The sequence below is a fragment of the Cucumis melo genome, chromosome 7 (assembly GCF_025177605.1).
Source record: "Cucumis melo cultivar AY chromosome 7, USDA_Cmelo_AY_1.0, whole genome shotgun sequence".
In the NCBI taxonomy this organism is placed as follows: Eukaryota; Viridiplantae; Streptophyta; class Magnoliopsida; order Cucurbitales; family Cucurbitaceae; genus Cucumis; species Cucumis melo.
In genome coordinates this window covers 21345512-21359284 of record NC_066863.1, presented here as the reverse complement: position 1 = coordinate 21359284, position 13773 = coordinate 21345512, and the positions used below count along the sequence as shown (strand labels likewise).

Here is a 13773-nt window from a genome sequence, read left to right as displayed (position 1 = left end):
ATCTGCGACCTAAATACAAACAAATAACACAGATTATAATAACCTGGATTTCAAAGATAGACTATTATAATCTTCCATTATTATAAATACCAAAAGCCCCCTTGTTGAATCCAACGAAATGCAAAATAAACATAGGAGAGAAATATGGGCAAGAGTAATACTTTCAAATGCTCACCTCACCTTTCCTACGGAAGTTGACAAAACAATTTTTTCAAAAAGAATCCAAAACTGAAAAAAAAAAAAACTTAAAAGGGGCTAAAAATGTCAATTTCTCTTTTAGGTTGCGTGTTTTTTCATTATTATTTTTTTTCTAATCAGGAACCCTAGAAATGAAAAATCCCCAATTTTGAATGGAAACCCTAATCATAATCCGTTTTGATCTTTGTGGATCCTCCATCTTTGCGCACTGTCGGATCATTCTCCGGACCTCACTCTTCTTCGCCGGAGGTTGAATTGATGTTGCTTGCGTGTTGATTTACTGGAACCAGCGGTGGGGGGGTGGGGGGGGTGAGAGAGAGAAAAGGGCTTAGATAGGTGAAGAGAGAATAAATTGTACAGAGAATGGGGAGTCCTGGATCTGGTGCGGTTGATTATGCTGTGGGATCGATCGTGTGGGTTCGAAGGAGGAATGGTTCATGGTGGCCTGGTAAAATCTTGGGTTCTGATGAGCTTTCATCTTCGCACCTTACATCACCTCGATCTGGAACTCCGGTCAAGCTCCTCGGAAGAGAAGATGCCAGTGTGTAAGTTAGGATCCTTATTATGATCTTTGAATTCTCTACCTTTTTTCCTCATTTGTTGTTTAGTTAGGCTCCTCTGTTTCATCGGTTATGTCTTCACTTACACTGGCTTATATTTGTTTCTTCGTTTGAAGCTTGAATACTGAAGAAAGGTGGGAAATATCCAATGCTTTCAATAACAAGTTGAGTTTTAGATGACGAAAGTGCATGTTTAGGGATACTGCCTTATGCCTTAGTATCCAAAATCAGACTAGATTATGTCACTATTTGCTTTAGGAAATTACGAAGTACGGAGAATTTGGAAGAGGTTTATTTGCTATAAGATGGCTTTATTGGCTGTTTCTATCGGGTTGATTGTGGATAAACATATTGTTAAGGATAGCATGCTGCTTGCCAGAAAGGTTGTGAAAGAGTTATAAACTTGTCCAATTTACGAAGGGTAGGTTGTTCAGAACTAGAGAGTAGAGTCAATTGTGTTGGTGAAGGATATCGCTGTGATGAAGTAAAAACTGTGATGCTTATTATCAGTATGAATTAGGGTTATATCATTTCATGAACAGGAAGAGTCAAAACTACAGTTGATAATTAATTAACTAAGAAGATGAGTCAAAATTGTTATGATACTTTTGTTCCTACTCGGGGTTTTCTCACTAGAAGGTTGCTCCATATGGAAACTATAATTTGGTTACCGATGGCTTCTGGCATAGAAAAAGTATCCACTGAGCTCAGAATTCAAAAGGTAGGAGCAATTCAACCAAATAGCTACGACTCCTTTTGGTAACCATTTATTTTCTAAATTAAGCTTATAGACACTGCGTACATCTCCAAATTTCTTCCTTGTTATCTATAATAGTTTAGAAAACTAAGCTAGATTTTGAAAAAAAAAAAAAAAAGTGATTTTAAAAAACTTGTTTTTGTTTTTGGAATTTGACTAAGAATTAAACCATAGTACCTAAGAAAGATGTAAATTATTGTAAGAAAGGGGATGAAATAGGCTTAATCTTAAAAAATAAAAAATGAAATTGTTATGAAATAGGACATAAATAAGTGCACACACCACATAGCTATCATTAGCTTTTCTCGTTTCAAATAAGTTCATGCAAAGCACTTTACAGCTACCACAAAGAATCTCCAATTGGGTGAAAAGTACCTGAATCAACATCTGTGCCTAGAAGATAAGTGTTTTAAAGATTGAAGCAAAGAATCAAGTAACAACAATACGATTTGTCATCTTCGTTGCTAGCATCTGTGGGATGGACTGGTTGATCTGGAATGTTAGAAGTTTCCATTTGGGTTGCTCCAAAGCCCCTTGGTTTGCTCCAAGTGCAGAAATGTGGGAAATACCTAGTTGGTCTTTAGTTTAGAGTAAGGAACCTAAGTCTGGTTCTGGGATTTGTGAAGACCATTGGCTGCCGAATTCTCCTCTTTCATTCATTTGTTTGAACCTTTATGTTATCGCTTGAAAGATAAATTGGTGGCGGAGGATTTTGGGATTCTAACGATTTACATTTAATCTAGACTCAAGAAGGAATCTACAGGATACAGAGTTTGAAGACTGGCTGGTTTTTTAAAAATATTGGAAAATGTGGCCTCTAATCACGTCAAGATAGCTTAATTTTGAAGGGAAATTCCGGTAAATACTCGTGCAAATTACCCATTCTCTTATTAACGAATAATTACAATCTTGAAGCGGACCTAAGATCAAACTAGGGGATTTAAAATTCACGAGAAGGTAAAGTTCTTTGCAGTCTCTTACCTGAAAGGCACAAATACTCATGAGATCTAAAGCATGCTTCAACAGCTAGAGGAAGGATGAGTTAATTAGTTACCCTTTTCGGCTGCTCTTTTACAATGGTCTGGCTTTTTGGCTGGAAATTGGAATTGTCGTTTACTTGAAGAGTTTAAGGTGATGCTTCTTGAGCTTTTGTTGGTTGGACTGCTAATTTAATTTACTATGGGAACCAATTTTGTGTAGCCAGAAGTTGACTAGGCAGGAATTCAATTAGATATTTGGACACATGGAAACGAAGGGCTTGGAGATTGCTATGCTAGTCTCTCTTATTCTTCTGTTACTACTGTAGCCAAACCTAGTTTTCAAGGAAACCCCATTGCTTTATCCTTAAGTTTAATGCTGCTTAATGAATTTCCTATCATGTTTCAAGATCCATTGTTTTGTCCCTTCCAAAATGACTGGAAAGACCACTAGAGTGGAGTTCTTTAGTGAGATTCTCTCTCAATTACGTGTGAGAAATGCACAATAAATCTAAGATAACCATTAAATATGCGAAATTCAGCAGAATCAACGTTATTTGGACATTGTAATCAAGGGTTTAGAAGTCTGGATCATTAGCATGTATGTCTGGAAGATGTTCAAAAGTAGTCATGTCGCTTCTAAGCATGGTAAGTATGTTCTCGTTTTTTATGAAGAGGATTTGCCACTTTGTTTTCTTGCAAGGATTGATGTTTTTAAATAAAATTAAATCATTGGAGAAAAGAAATCCATCGAACATGCATTTGACTTATTTTTTAGTGATTGGATATATTTAAGAGAAAATGGTCAGTTAGTAAAATGAATACTTTGTATAGAAGGTAATGTTTCCACTGCTTAAGGGTTCTAACTAAAGCATATAATTCTAACTTATAGGTACATCAATATAGTTTTGAACCCACCAACTTCTCACTCAAAGTACCATATTGGATGTTTGTTTTGAGATAGAACAACCCCTATCCCAACTTCTGTTGCATCAATTTGCCACTTGAAAAGGTGAGAAAAGTCTGGTACGTAAAGAACTGGACTCTTGGACAAGTATTCTTTTAGTTTCTCAAAACTAAGTTGTCTAGGGTTCTTTTTCTTTTTTGAAACGGATATGAGTCTCTTTATTAAATGTATTAATAAAAGAGACTTGCTCAAAGTACATGAGAATTATACTACGAGCGAAAAGAGTAATCACAAACAAAAGTATAGATGCAAACAAAAACAACACAAGCAAAAGTAAGAACAAAGCAAACTTAAAAAACTTTTCATAAGAAGCCCTAAAACAGCTGAAGATTGTAGACTAAAAACTTCAAAATGGATCGGAGGAGAACACCAAGGGAGAGCAAATTGCCAAGCAACTTGTTGATGAAAAAATATGCCTCCTAAGTAGTCCTTAAATCTTTGAGTGAGTGACTAGAACCAAAATATTTGGAAAGAACTTTAGAGGGTCAAAATAATAGAATCATCCGTCTAACCTCTCGTGATCCACTACAACTCAAACCAAAATAATTCCGCATTTCTCAACAATGGACTTTAAGTGATCTGGAATTTCACAGTGCTGAGCTTGTGAAGGAAATAAAGAGGCATGATTCTCAATAATTAGATCATCCTTCTCCCCTGTCTTTGGCATATGTTCGGCTTCCTCGCTGCTCGCACTAGAAGGGGAATCAAAATCTGAGACACTTTTCTTTTTTGATGAAGCAAATGGAGTTCGAGCAGAAGAACCTCTAAAAAATTTTACATTTAAATTAGAAAAAAAACTGAGTATTTAAAATGAGGATGAACTGATCTCAGAGGAACTGACTTTGATTGAGAAGGGGCTTGCAAAAGGGCACGATTTGCCTTAAAAAAATCAGGGTTCTGATCCAAAATCATTTTTTCTTTAGCGAACTTTTTCTAAGGCCTCTTTAACCCTTTTTCTTCTAACAAAATGCTTTGGAAAAGTCTTGAAGGGATGTGGGAGAATCCTTGATTTTGGATGTTTTTTAGACTTAACCTTCGACCCATATTTGGTCGAGGGAAAGAGGGAAGAAGAAGAAAGAGCAACAGAGGAAGAGTTGGGAGATGGAGTTTTTTCAGAGGGGATTTCAGTGGGCACAGAATCTGCAGTGTAGATGAAAGCAAAAGACTTTGACGAGGATGAGGGAAGTGACTTAGCAAGGACTTGCCTTCCATTTGTGCTGATACTTGGAATTCTAATTGGCAATGAAGTATGTTCAGTTGAAAAATTCTCTTTTCTCTCCAAGGGTTGCACTTCAACTTCCCCTGCATTTTTCCTTTCTCTTTTAGGGACCTTTTTCTTCTTCTCTCTCCACTTTAAAATCGGCTCTTTAATGGCCCATGTCTTTTGGACTTCCTTCTGGGGGCTTACTACTGGAAAATTTTGAGAGAGGCTTTTCGCGCCAAGAGGATCTTGGACTACTTTCAACAACTCCATGCGCTGTTCTAGCCTCTCTCTTCCGACAAGCATGAGTTTGATTTATTCTCCTTGAATCTTCCATCATTGGCGGGAAGAAAATGGTTGGGGAGTCTTTGTTTTTAGAATCCAGTAGACTTTGAATCTGGTTTTCTTTCTGAAGCATCAACAAACTAAATGTGAATGGATTTCTTGAAAATTTTTCTGGGTTATGAGTAGAATCTAACTCTTCATCAACCAAGTAGTTGATGAAGAATTTAGCTCTTTTTTCATATGAGATTTCTATAGTAAATGGTATAAGACCACAAAATTTTTCTGAGCTTGAATTTTTGAAGCAACATTATCAACTTAAATTTTTCATTTGCAATAGATACTAAACCGTCGAAATAAGACGCAATAGCTTCAAAGGTTTGTTGGCTCCAGTAGTTGAGGGTAAGTTTTTAATCGATATCCACCCACCATTGCCCTTCACTACTTTTGACCGACCATGTAACTGCTTGTTCCACCTCTTAAATTTTAAATGAAAATTGCAACAAACCTGCCATTTCCTCGGGTATTCAACAAAGTCTTCCACCTCACCTTGATCCAAATGAAGTAAAGTACTTTCCGCAGACAAAGGATTGATAATCACATCAGAATCAAAGAATAGTTTTAGAGTGCTAGCTATTTCTGCCCATTCATCAATCTCTCAAACAATCTTGTAACAGTCCAAAGATTGTTGAAATCTTTGCAAACTTCTGGATTCTTGATAATCTAATAACGGTTTATGCTCTGTTTTTTGAGTGCTAGAAACAGAGGAAGGAATGTAACTCATTGGCTTCACCTTCTCTGCATATCTATCTTTCAACACCTTAAAAGTTTGCTCCTCAATATTCTTACTGCTGAATGATGACCTTAAATGGGATGAGTACCAAGTCATGTATTCATGTTTTGACTTGAAACCTCCTAACATTTTGCTGAACGAAACCCAACCCTATTTATCTTGATCTGAGGGAATATGAATGAAGGATCTACCACCTGTACAGGGCTAATCAACTTATCTCATTACTCAACCGGACTTAGCTCTGAATTTAGAAACTTCAACCATCCCATTTTCAACTTTTTCGTTTTTGAAAAAGAATATATCTTCTGGTTTGTGGCTCAAAACTGAAATGGCTTCGTGAAACCATATAAGCTGGGGATAATGACAGTATTAAGTTGGCTTGTACTTCCACTTGAAATGATCCATCCTCGTACTAAATGCAGAAAAACAAGTTATCAATAATACAACTTTCCATTTCCATCTTTGACTATGATTGAAAGCGTCCAGTAAGGAAAGAGACTGAAAACACACTCGCCAAAGAGGTCTTCTTGCTGGAAAACTGATAGATGAGTGGTGTCGGAAAGGGGGAAAGGGGAAGGGAGGAAGAAGGGGAAGGGAGAGAGGAGAGAGGGAAGAGAACTTACCTTTTTTTAAGTTGTTGTCAAAGAGTACCCTTTTTTAAGCAATCTGTTAGAGGAGCTGCTATAGAACTAAAACTTCTAATAATTGGTGTAAAAAGATGCTAAATATAGCTATATATATTTGAAACGGAAGCACAAAAAAGATTGTACTTGTTTGATGGATTTAGGGTGAATGGTTTTATTTTGATAGGGTCAACTTCAATCCCACTTTCTTTGATTATGATTTCTAAAAATGATATTTCATCATTGACTAAAAGCTAACGTTTAGAAGAATTTATAAACAATTGATATGATGCTAGCGAAAAAAAAAAAGGATAGTTTTCAAGTGATTCAAGTATTCTTGTTTATTTTTGCTCTAAAGAAGTATGTAATCAAAATAAACAACAAATTTGTTAAGGAAAGGAAGAACATGGTTCATCAACCTCATAAATGTATGGGTTGTGTTAGAAAGGCGGAAGGGGATGACTAACTCACTAGAGATCCCTGATTAGTCTTGAATGTTGATTTCTATTTCTCCTGGACAAATTTAAATTTGGTGGACTCCACTTGTCAAATCGATCTTTGAAAATGCAGAGGACCCTCCTAATTGGTCCAGTAGTCAATAGATAACCAATTCGTAGTATAAAAAACGATACTTGATAGTTATTTTATTAATTGCTCTATTGTCAATGTGCATCCTCCAACTACCATCTTTTTTAGGTGTTAATAAAGCAGGAACTGCACACGAACTTAATACTTGGCTGGACGTGTCTTTTTTTTAATAGTTACGTTATTTAGTCATGTAATGTTTGCACTCTTGAAGGCTCATCTTGTAGTGTGGTGTGGTCATGTAACAGCTGCTTCTCCTTTCTTAATCCAACTAACCCTGTAGGGTATTGGATGTGGTTTTGTCTTAAGTTCTACGGCATTTGCTAGCTTCTTCGAAACAATGTTCCTGTTGCTGCCGCTGTTTATAGTGACGCCACACATGTACCCATGTATATTGCATCGAGTTTTAAATAAAGAATGGTGTTGAGGGTGTGTTGCTGCTCTGGGAGCAAGGAGTAGTCTTTGAATGAAACAAGAAAGTTGTTCCCCTTGATTAGCTTCCAAGTAGGTGATGTTTCCTTCATCTGATTCCCTGCTGCCCTCTCTTTCTAGTTTCTATATTGACATCTTCTTCCATTGTCGCTATGGTCTTTCTTGAAGGACAATTGTTGAAGAGATGTCCCACTTGGCACTTGGCCACCACGGAAACATTTTCCCGTACTTGGATGATTGTATGGATGTTGTGCTTTCTCTAAGAAGGTTTAGGCATTTTGTCTTTGGCTGGTGGTGGTTCAATTTTCTTTCCTGTTGTTCCTACATTAGATGATGAGGGAATGACTTTATTGTTTGTCATGTTGTTCCTCCTGAACCCTCCCCTCTTGTTTTCCAAAGAAGTCCTTCAGTTAGACCTTGATTGAAGTTCATTCATTTGTTCAATGGTTTCCTCCAAGATATTGCATTGTAGCTGTCTTCAGTTGTGGTTGTTCAATTTTCTTTCCTTTTGTTCCAACATTGGATGATGAGGGAATGTCTCCATTTTATGTCATGTTGTTCCTCTTGAGCCCTTCACTTTTGTTTTCACAAGAAGTCCTTCTGTTAGACCTTCTTGATTGAAGTTCATTCATTTCTTCAATGGTTTCAGCCAAAGATATTGCATCTGACAGTAAACCAATGGGACGTACCTTAACCTTTTCTTTGATGTCCATTCATAAACTTCCCACAAATCAAGCCATTAGATGATTTTCACTTTCAGCTAAGTTTGTTCTTGGTCCTAACCTATGAAATTATTTCGTGTTGTTAGCAATGCTTCTTGAACCCTTTTGGCAATTTTGGTACTGATTACATAGGGTTTGTTCCTAAATTCCTGATGTGCGGCAATACAGGTAGGAATCCGTCCTTTAACATTCTCGTCAATCTTTTCAAGTCTTGATCGATTCTTTTCCATACCTCATTCTAGTTTCTTCTGTTAATTTCCAAACATGTAGAAGCGCCCCTTTCAATTTTAGAGCTACCGAACTTACCTTTTTGTTATTTGATGTGTTTGTGTAGTTGATAAAACTTTCCACCCCTTTTATCCAATCCAAAAAATTCTCAATATCCCATTTCTTATTAAAATTTGGCAGATCTAGTTTTACCTTATGACTTTACAGTCTTTATCCCTCCGGCTTCAAATTGTTGCCTAGGTACCTTTCTTCTTCATATTCCTTCAATTCCTCTTCTTCTTCCTCACTTGATGTTGATGAATCCATAACATGCAGATGTCTCCTATGATATATCCTTAATCTTGGTTGTTCTTGGAAGTTTCTTGGTAGATCTTGGATATTTCTTGGATACTCCTAGTGTTGAAGAAGATGAATTGTAGGCAACAATTCGAATTCAGAACATGCCGTTGTCTCCGATGATATATCATTAATCTTGGTTCTTGAAAGTTTCTTGGTAAATCTTGAATATTTCTTGGATGTACATGCGCCTAATGTTGTTGATTCCCTAGTTGTCTATCTTGGTGACAGATTAATTTCTGAAGTAGTTGTGGTTGGTTATGTGCTTCATTGATCGATCTAGCTAAATGGACACAATCTCAAGTAATCTAAGGATGCCATCAATTGATCCCTTGACTGAGAGCAACAAAATAGGGATTTCAGGGATAGAGCAATTAGTGTCTCCACTTCTTTTTGTTGGGTAAAGTCAGTTGACATGGTTGGCTTCTTTCCTGCCATTGTGCCTGAAAAATCTTGATGTACTGATAACAATTGGTGTAAACTGAGAGAGATGGCTTTATTCTAAATAAATTTTAACCTCCGTAGAGGCATTTGGGCACCGAATTGGTTATTATAGTCTATGGGTTAACATAGTCTGTGTTTGGGGTGCAAACTATTTCACAGGCTATTTTAGCATGGTTATAATAATTTTAGGTTTAGGTTAAAGACTATTTTAGTATGGGTAGGAAATACAAAACCATGTAGAGGTTGTGTAGGAACTAATAAGTATTATAGAAATTTTTTTAGCAAAATTGGATTTAGAATTATAAAACGGTAGTTTGTAGATTATAATGGTTGGAAACACCAACTATTTTAATCGGAACTCCAAACATGAACCGGGCTATAAGTTGGTGGTCCAAACAGTCCCTACAAAACTAACACCCAAATATATTTAGGATGGAAACTAAGCTAGAACTTGCTGTACAGTTTAATAACAACTAAAGTCATGACCTTAAGCCCTTAAATAGCCTTAAAGCTATGAATACGTATGTTAACTAAAATATATCAACATAAATACAAAGTATTCTACGAACAGTAACGTAAAGACTACATCAGTTTGGTAATTCATTTGGTTTGTTCAATATCATATATAAGCAAGAAGGTTGCATCCATGGCTCCGTACTATTTTTTTTTTGAAAAAAATGTTATTATGTTTTTAATTCTATAAAATTATTATTATCATCAGTTGTATTTGATATCTTCATCTATTTTTCAGGGATTGGTACAATTTAGAGAAGTCCAAGCGAGTAAAACCATTTCGATGTGGTGAGTTCGATGATTGTATTGAAAGGGCAGAGTCCTCACAAGGCATGCCAATAAAGAAGAGAGAGAAATATGCGCGAAGGGAGGATGCTATTCTTCATGCTCTTGAACTTGAGAAGGAACTACTGAATAAGCAAGGAAAACTTAACTTATATTCTGATCAAATGACTATTGAATCCCCTGGTGCCACTGCGAAGGAGGGAATACTTTTTTCAGAATATATAGGAACTGATGATCACAACTATGGACATTCTGAATCACACCAATTTTCTAAGACAATACATGTAAGCTATGACAATGAAATTACGGAACCATGTCTTAAAGCAAATGAAGGAGCTCAGCGTAGTGGTGAGGATGAACATTCTGAATCAAGACCGAGAATGAGAGGCTTGCAGGACTTTGGACTCAGAATTACTTCTTCCAAAAGAAAGGTTCTATCTTCTTCTGTTGTCTCGAATGGTTTTGAAATGCTTGCAACTGATACCAATGTTCTGGTTCCTCCCGGTGTTTGTAACATTGGAAATGACAGTGATGCAAATGGTAAGGACTTTTTGGTTTTAATATATGAATTGTTCATTGAGGAACACTGGGCAAGGGATGTCCAAATGCCTGTCTTGATCAGCCAGTCCTGAACGATCCCGAAGTAGCCACAGGTAGCTTTTGACTGGTCATATTTTTTTTATTCTTCAGGGATGCAGCAAATTGATCGGGCGAAGAGGAGCAAGTGTATGTATCTTCCAGCTGATTCTAGTGATTCATTGGAATGCAGAGAATCTTCTCTAGGTCAAGTTGAGATGTCAACACCTGATTTAGGACCTGGGGTTATGCCTTCCCGGCCTGATTCCCTTCTTGAAGAAAATGCTTCTGGTTCGTCTGAAAATGATTCTTCTGATTTAGAGACTGATTCCGATTCTTCCAGGTCAGATCAGGACATGGATAATGAGATGACTGCACTTTCAGGTTATTATGTATTTCTCATATAGATGGATGTTTGTCATATGGATATTGCACTATTAATTTCTGCTACAGATTTCAGTGATGTGTTACACTTGAATGCTTATCCTCATCAATAGAATAGTCTCATTTTTCTTAAACGATCACCATCTTTGCTGTTTTTATTAAATGTTTTGAGCTTCCATACATCCAATACTGTAATTGTGATTGGTCTAGGAGTCTAGCACATTTGACGTGCTTATTTAGGTATATTTCTACGCTACATTTGATCCTTTCACCAGATGCTTAGGGTGACGATCAGTTGTGGACCCGTGGTTGAAGTCACAGTACAAGGAAGAATATGTAATTAGTTGATTTTGGTCATTATTCATTACTCATCTCATCCTAGTCGAACTTGTTTAGTCTCTGTACATATGTGCTCACTAGGATGTTTTCTTTCTTAGCTATATGCCTTTAGTTGTGCTAGTAGAGAGTTGGAATTAGTAAGTCCAGGCATTCAAATCTTTTTTCCAGATTGCATCAATTTTGACGTTCACTTTATTTTTAATTAAGACATGAGAAGTTCAATTCTGAAGCTGAATTTTCAATGCTCGTATTTCTTTTAAATGTCTGATGAGGTTTTGTTCCTTCTCTTTGGTATTCTGTATTAGATGTACTTGTTTACATACAAAAATAAATTTGTCATTGAAATATGATATACCAAATTGCTATATAATGTTGCTTAGCGTTTGCTTGACTGAGGACTTCTTCTCAGTAATCGTGGAAATGAAAATTGTGAACTACAAATTTGGTGTTTTGGAATGTGAGTTTCTTTTCATTCCCCTTTGGTGGCAACCTTAACTTGTTACTGCAAAAAGGAAAGGAAAAAGAGAAAAAAGCTTCCTTGAGTTGTTCTCCATGTTTAGATCTCTGAATTGTACAACTGGTCTGCAGTTAGTATTACTTGGCTTTTGCGCTTAGTGTTTCCTTGCTTCGTTAATTTATTCCATATATTTGGTTTTTTTCAGATTCTACCTTGCCTTCAGAAAAGGAGCCGAGTACTTTTGAAAGAACGGACACACGAGAGCATGAAAATATGAGCAGTGAGGAACCTGATGATTCTGTACATTCTGGTGATATGTCTCACCTTTATCATCACGACCCTGTATCTACTAATGAAGCAGTGTCTAAGTGGAAATTGAAGGGAAAAAGAAATGTTCGTAATTTTTCTAAAAAACTCGTTGGAGTAGATGATGAACCATCAAGTCATCTATGGGTACATGCCCAAACGAGACTCAATAATAGGAATGATTACTTTGATGATAGCATGGATGGAGTTGATGCATTGGAAGAGGAATATTACTTGACGTCTAAAATGGTATCAAAAGATCAATATTTTGTCAGAAATTATTTGCCTGACTGGGAAGGTCAACCTGCTTTGAAAGGATATTGGGATGTAAAAAATCCCTTATATGGTATACCTCATCATTTTGGTGGAAGGCCAAGAACTATATTAATAGATGTTGATCTGAAGGTCCATGCAAGTTACCAAAAAGAGCCTGTTCCTATCGTATCACTTATGAGCAAGTTAAATGGGCAAGCTATAATTGGGCATCCTATTCAAATCGAAACTCTTGAAGATGGTTTTTCTGAAACTATTCTTTCTGATAGTCTAGGCAATGCACCCAGTGAAAATGATGGAAGCACAGCGCTCCAACCAGCTTGGAGGACTGCAAGGAGGACGGCAAATGTTCGTATCCCTCGGCCTCATTTACCAACAGTACCAGATGGTGAAGAAGCTGGTTATGATTCACAAGAAAGGAAATCAAGATTGAAAAAAGTAAAAACTGGGGTCTACCTTTCGAAGGCAGGCCAGCCTCACATTCCCCGGGGACCTTCAAATGATAGAAGGCTCCCAAAAAAGATGGCTAAGAAAGTAAGCTTATCATCTAACCAGAAGACTAGAACTTTATCTTCAATAGATGTTGAGCAGAATTTTAGTAACATGCCAATACATGATAGTGTAAGTTGTCAAATTAATGGATCTATCAAACCAGAATCTTCCGGCCCCCCAACTGTAGCATGCATACCAGTAAAATTAGTATTCAGTAGATTGTTAGAGAAGATCAATAGGCCACCCTCAAAAGCTACTAATAATTTGGTATTGTTAAATAATAATTCTAATAGAGATCCTTGACAAGTTTACGTGTATACTGTTGACAACCCAAACTAAATGTATATCACCGGTGCCAATTGATTACGATATTCCCTGACCACATGACCTATTTTGCCAGCCCTGATTCTTTTGGTAAATCAAGCTACTAAGGATGCTTTAGTTGTAATAAGTAATTAGAATCGTATTCTTTAGGTAGGTAATTGTGAATTTATAGAATGTATATCTTTGTTCAAGACAAGACGATAGCTACTTCGATCTGTTTTTACCTTGTTAGAATTACAGGACTTGAAAACTGAATACTAAATAAATGTAAATCTTATATAGTTATTTTAAGGGTGGAAAGTCTTCAGTTACAAGGGGAAATTTATTTGTAAATAACTCTGGTCCCTGTACCATTTGTATGTTGATTGTGCTATGGCCACTTTTTTAGTTTGTGACTCTTTATACCTTGTGCAATTTTTTGAGAATTTTTATACGCATGATATTTCTTCTCTCTTTCTCTAATTTATTTATTCTAGTTCTAATGTCCTTTGCATCTTCCCCCATACCCTATCAGAAAAGGGCTCTTATTACTTAAAGTCTCAATGTGATATGTATTTCGTTTTTTCTTTCTTTTTGTTTCCAAAATTGAGATTTTTCCTTCTAGTTTCCAACTATAATTTGACTTATTAAACTGCTGTATTCTTAACCGAATGAAAAAGGGGTCTTTTAAAAAATATAACAAAGCGGCAAAGTATTTACACTGTATAAAATAATTTCAA

At 36.4% G+C, this 13773-nt stretch overlaps 1 protein-coding gene across 6 annotated transcripts; it reads left to right on the top strand.

Moving 5' to 3' along the window:
- Positions 1-296: 296 nt before the first annotated feature.
- On the top strand, positions 297-13456 carry LOC103492907 (uncharacterized protein At1g51745). 6 transcript variants are annotated; one of them, XM_017045689.2, is made up of 5 exons: positions 302-743; positions 875-892; positions 9857-10443; positions 10594-10863; positions 11865-13456. In XM_017045689.2, exons 1-5 carry the CDS (start codon positions 562-564, stop codon positions 13031-13033), a joined length of 2226 nt encoding a protein of 741 aa, XP_016901178.1. In that variant the 5' UTR covers positions 302-561; the 3' UTR covers positions 13034-13456. The 6 variants fall into 6 exon arrangements, with proteins under 6 accessions (XP_008451676.1, XP_016901178.1, XP_050943993.1 ...); XM_008453458.3 differs by lacking the exon at positions 875-892 and adding an exon at positions 3385-3504 and having other exon boundaries at positions 598-743; XM_008453456.3 differs by having other exon boundaries at positions 598-747.
- Positions 13457-13773: the final 317 nt, after the last annotated feature.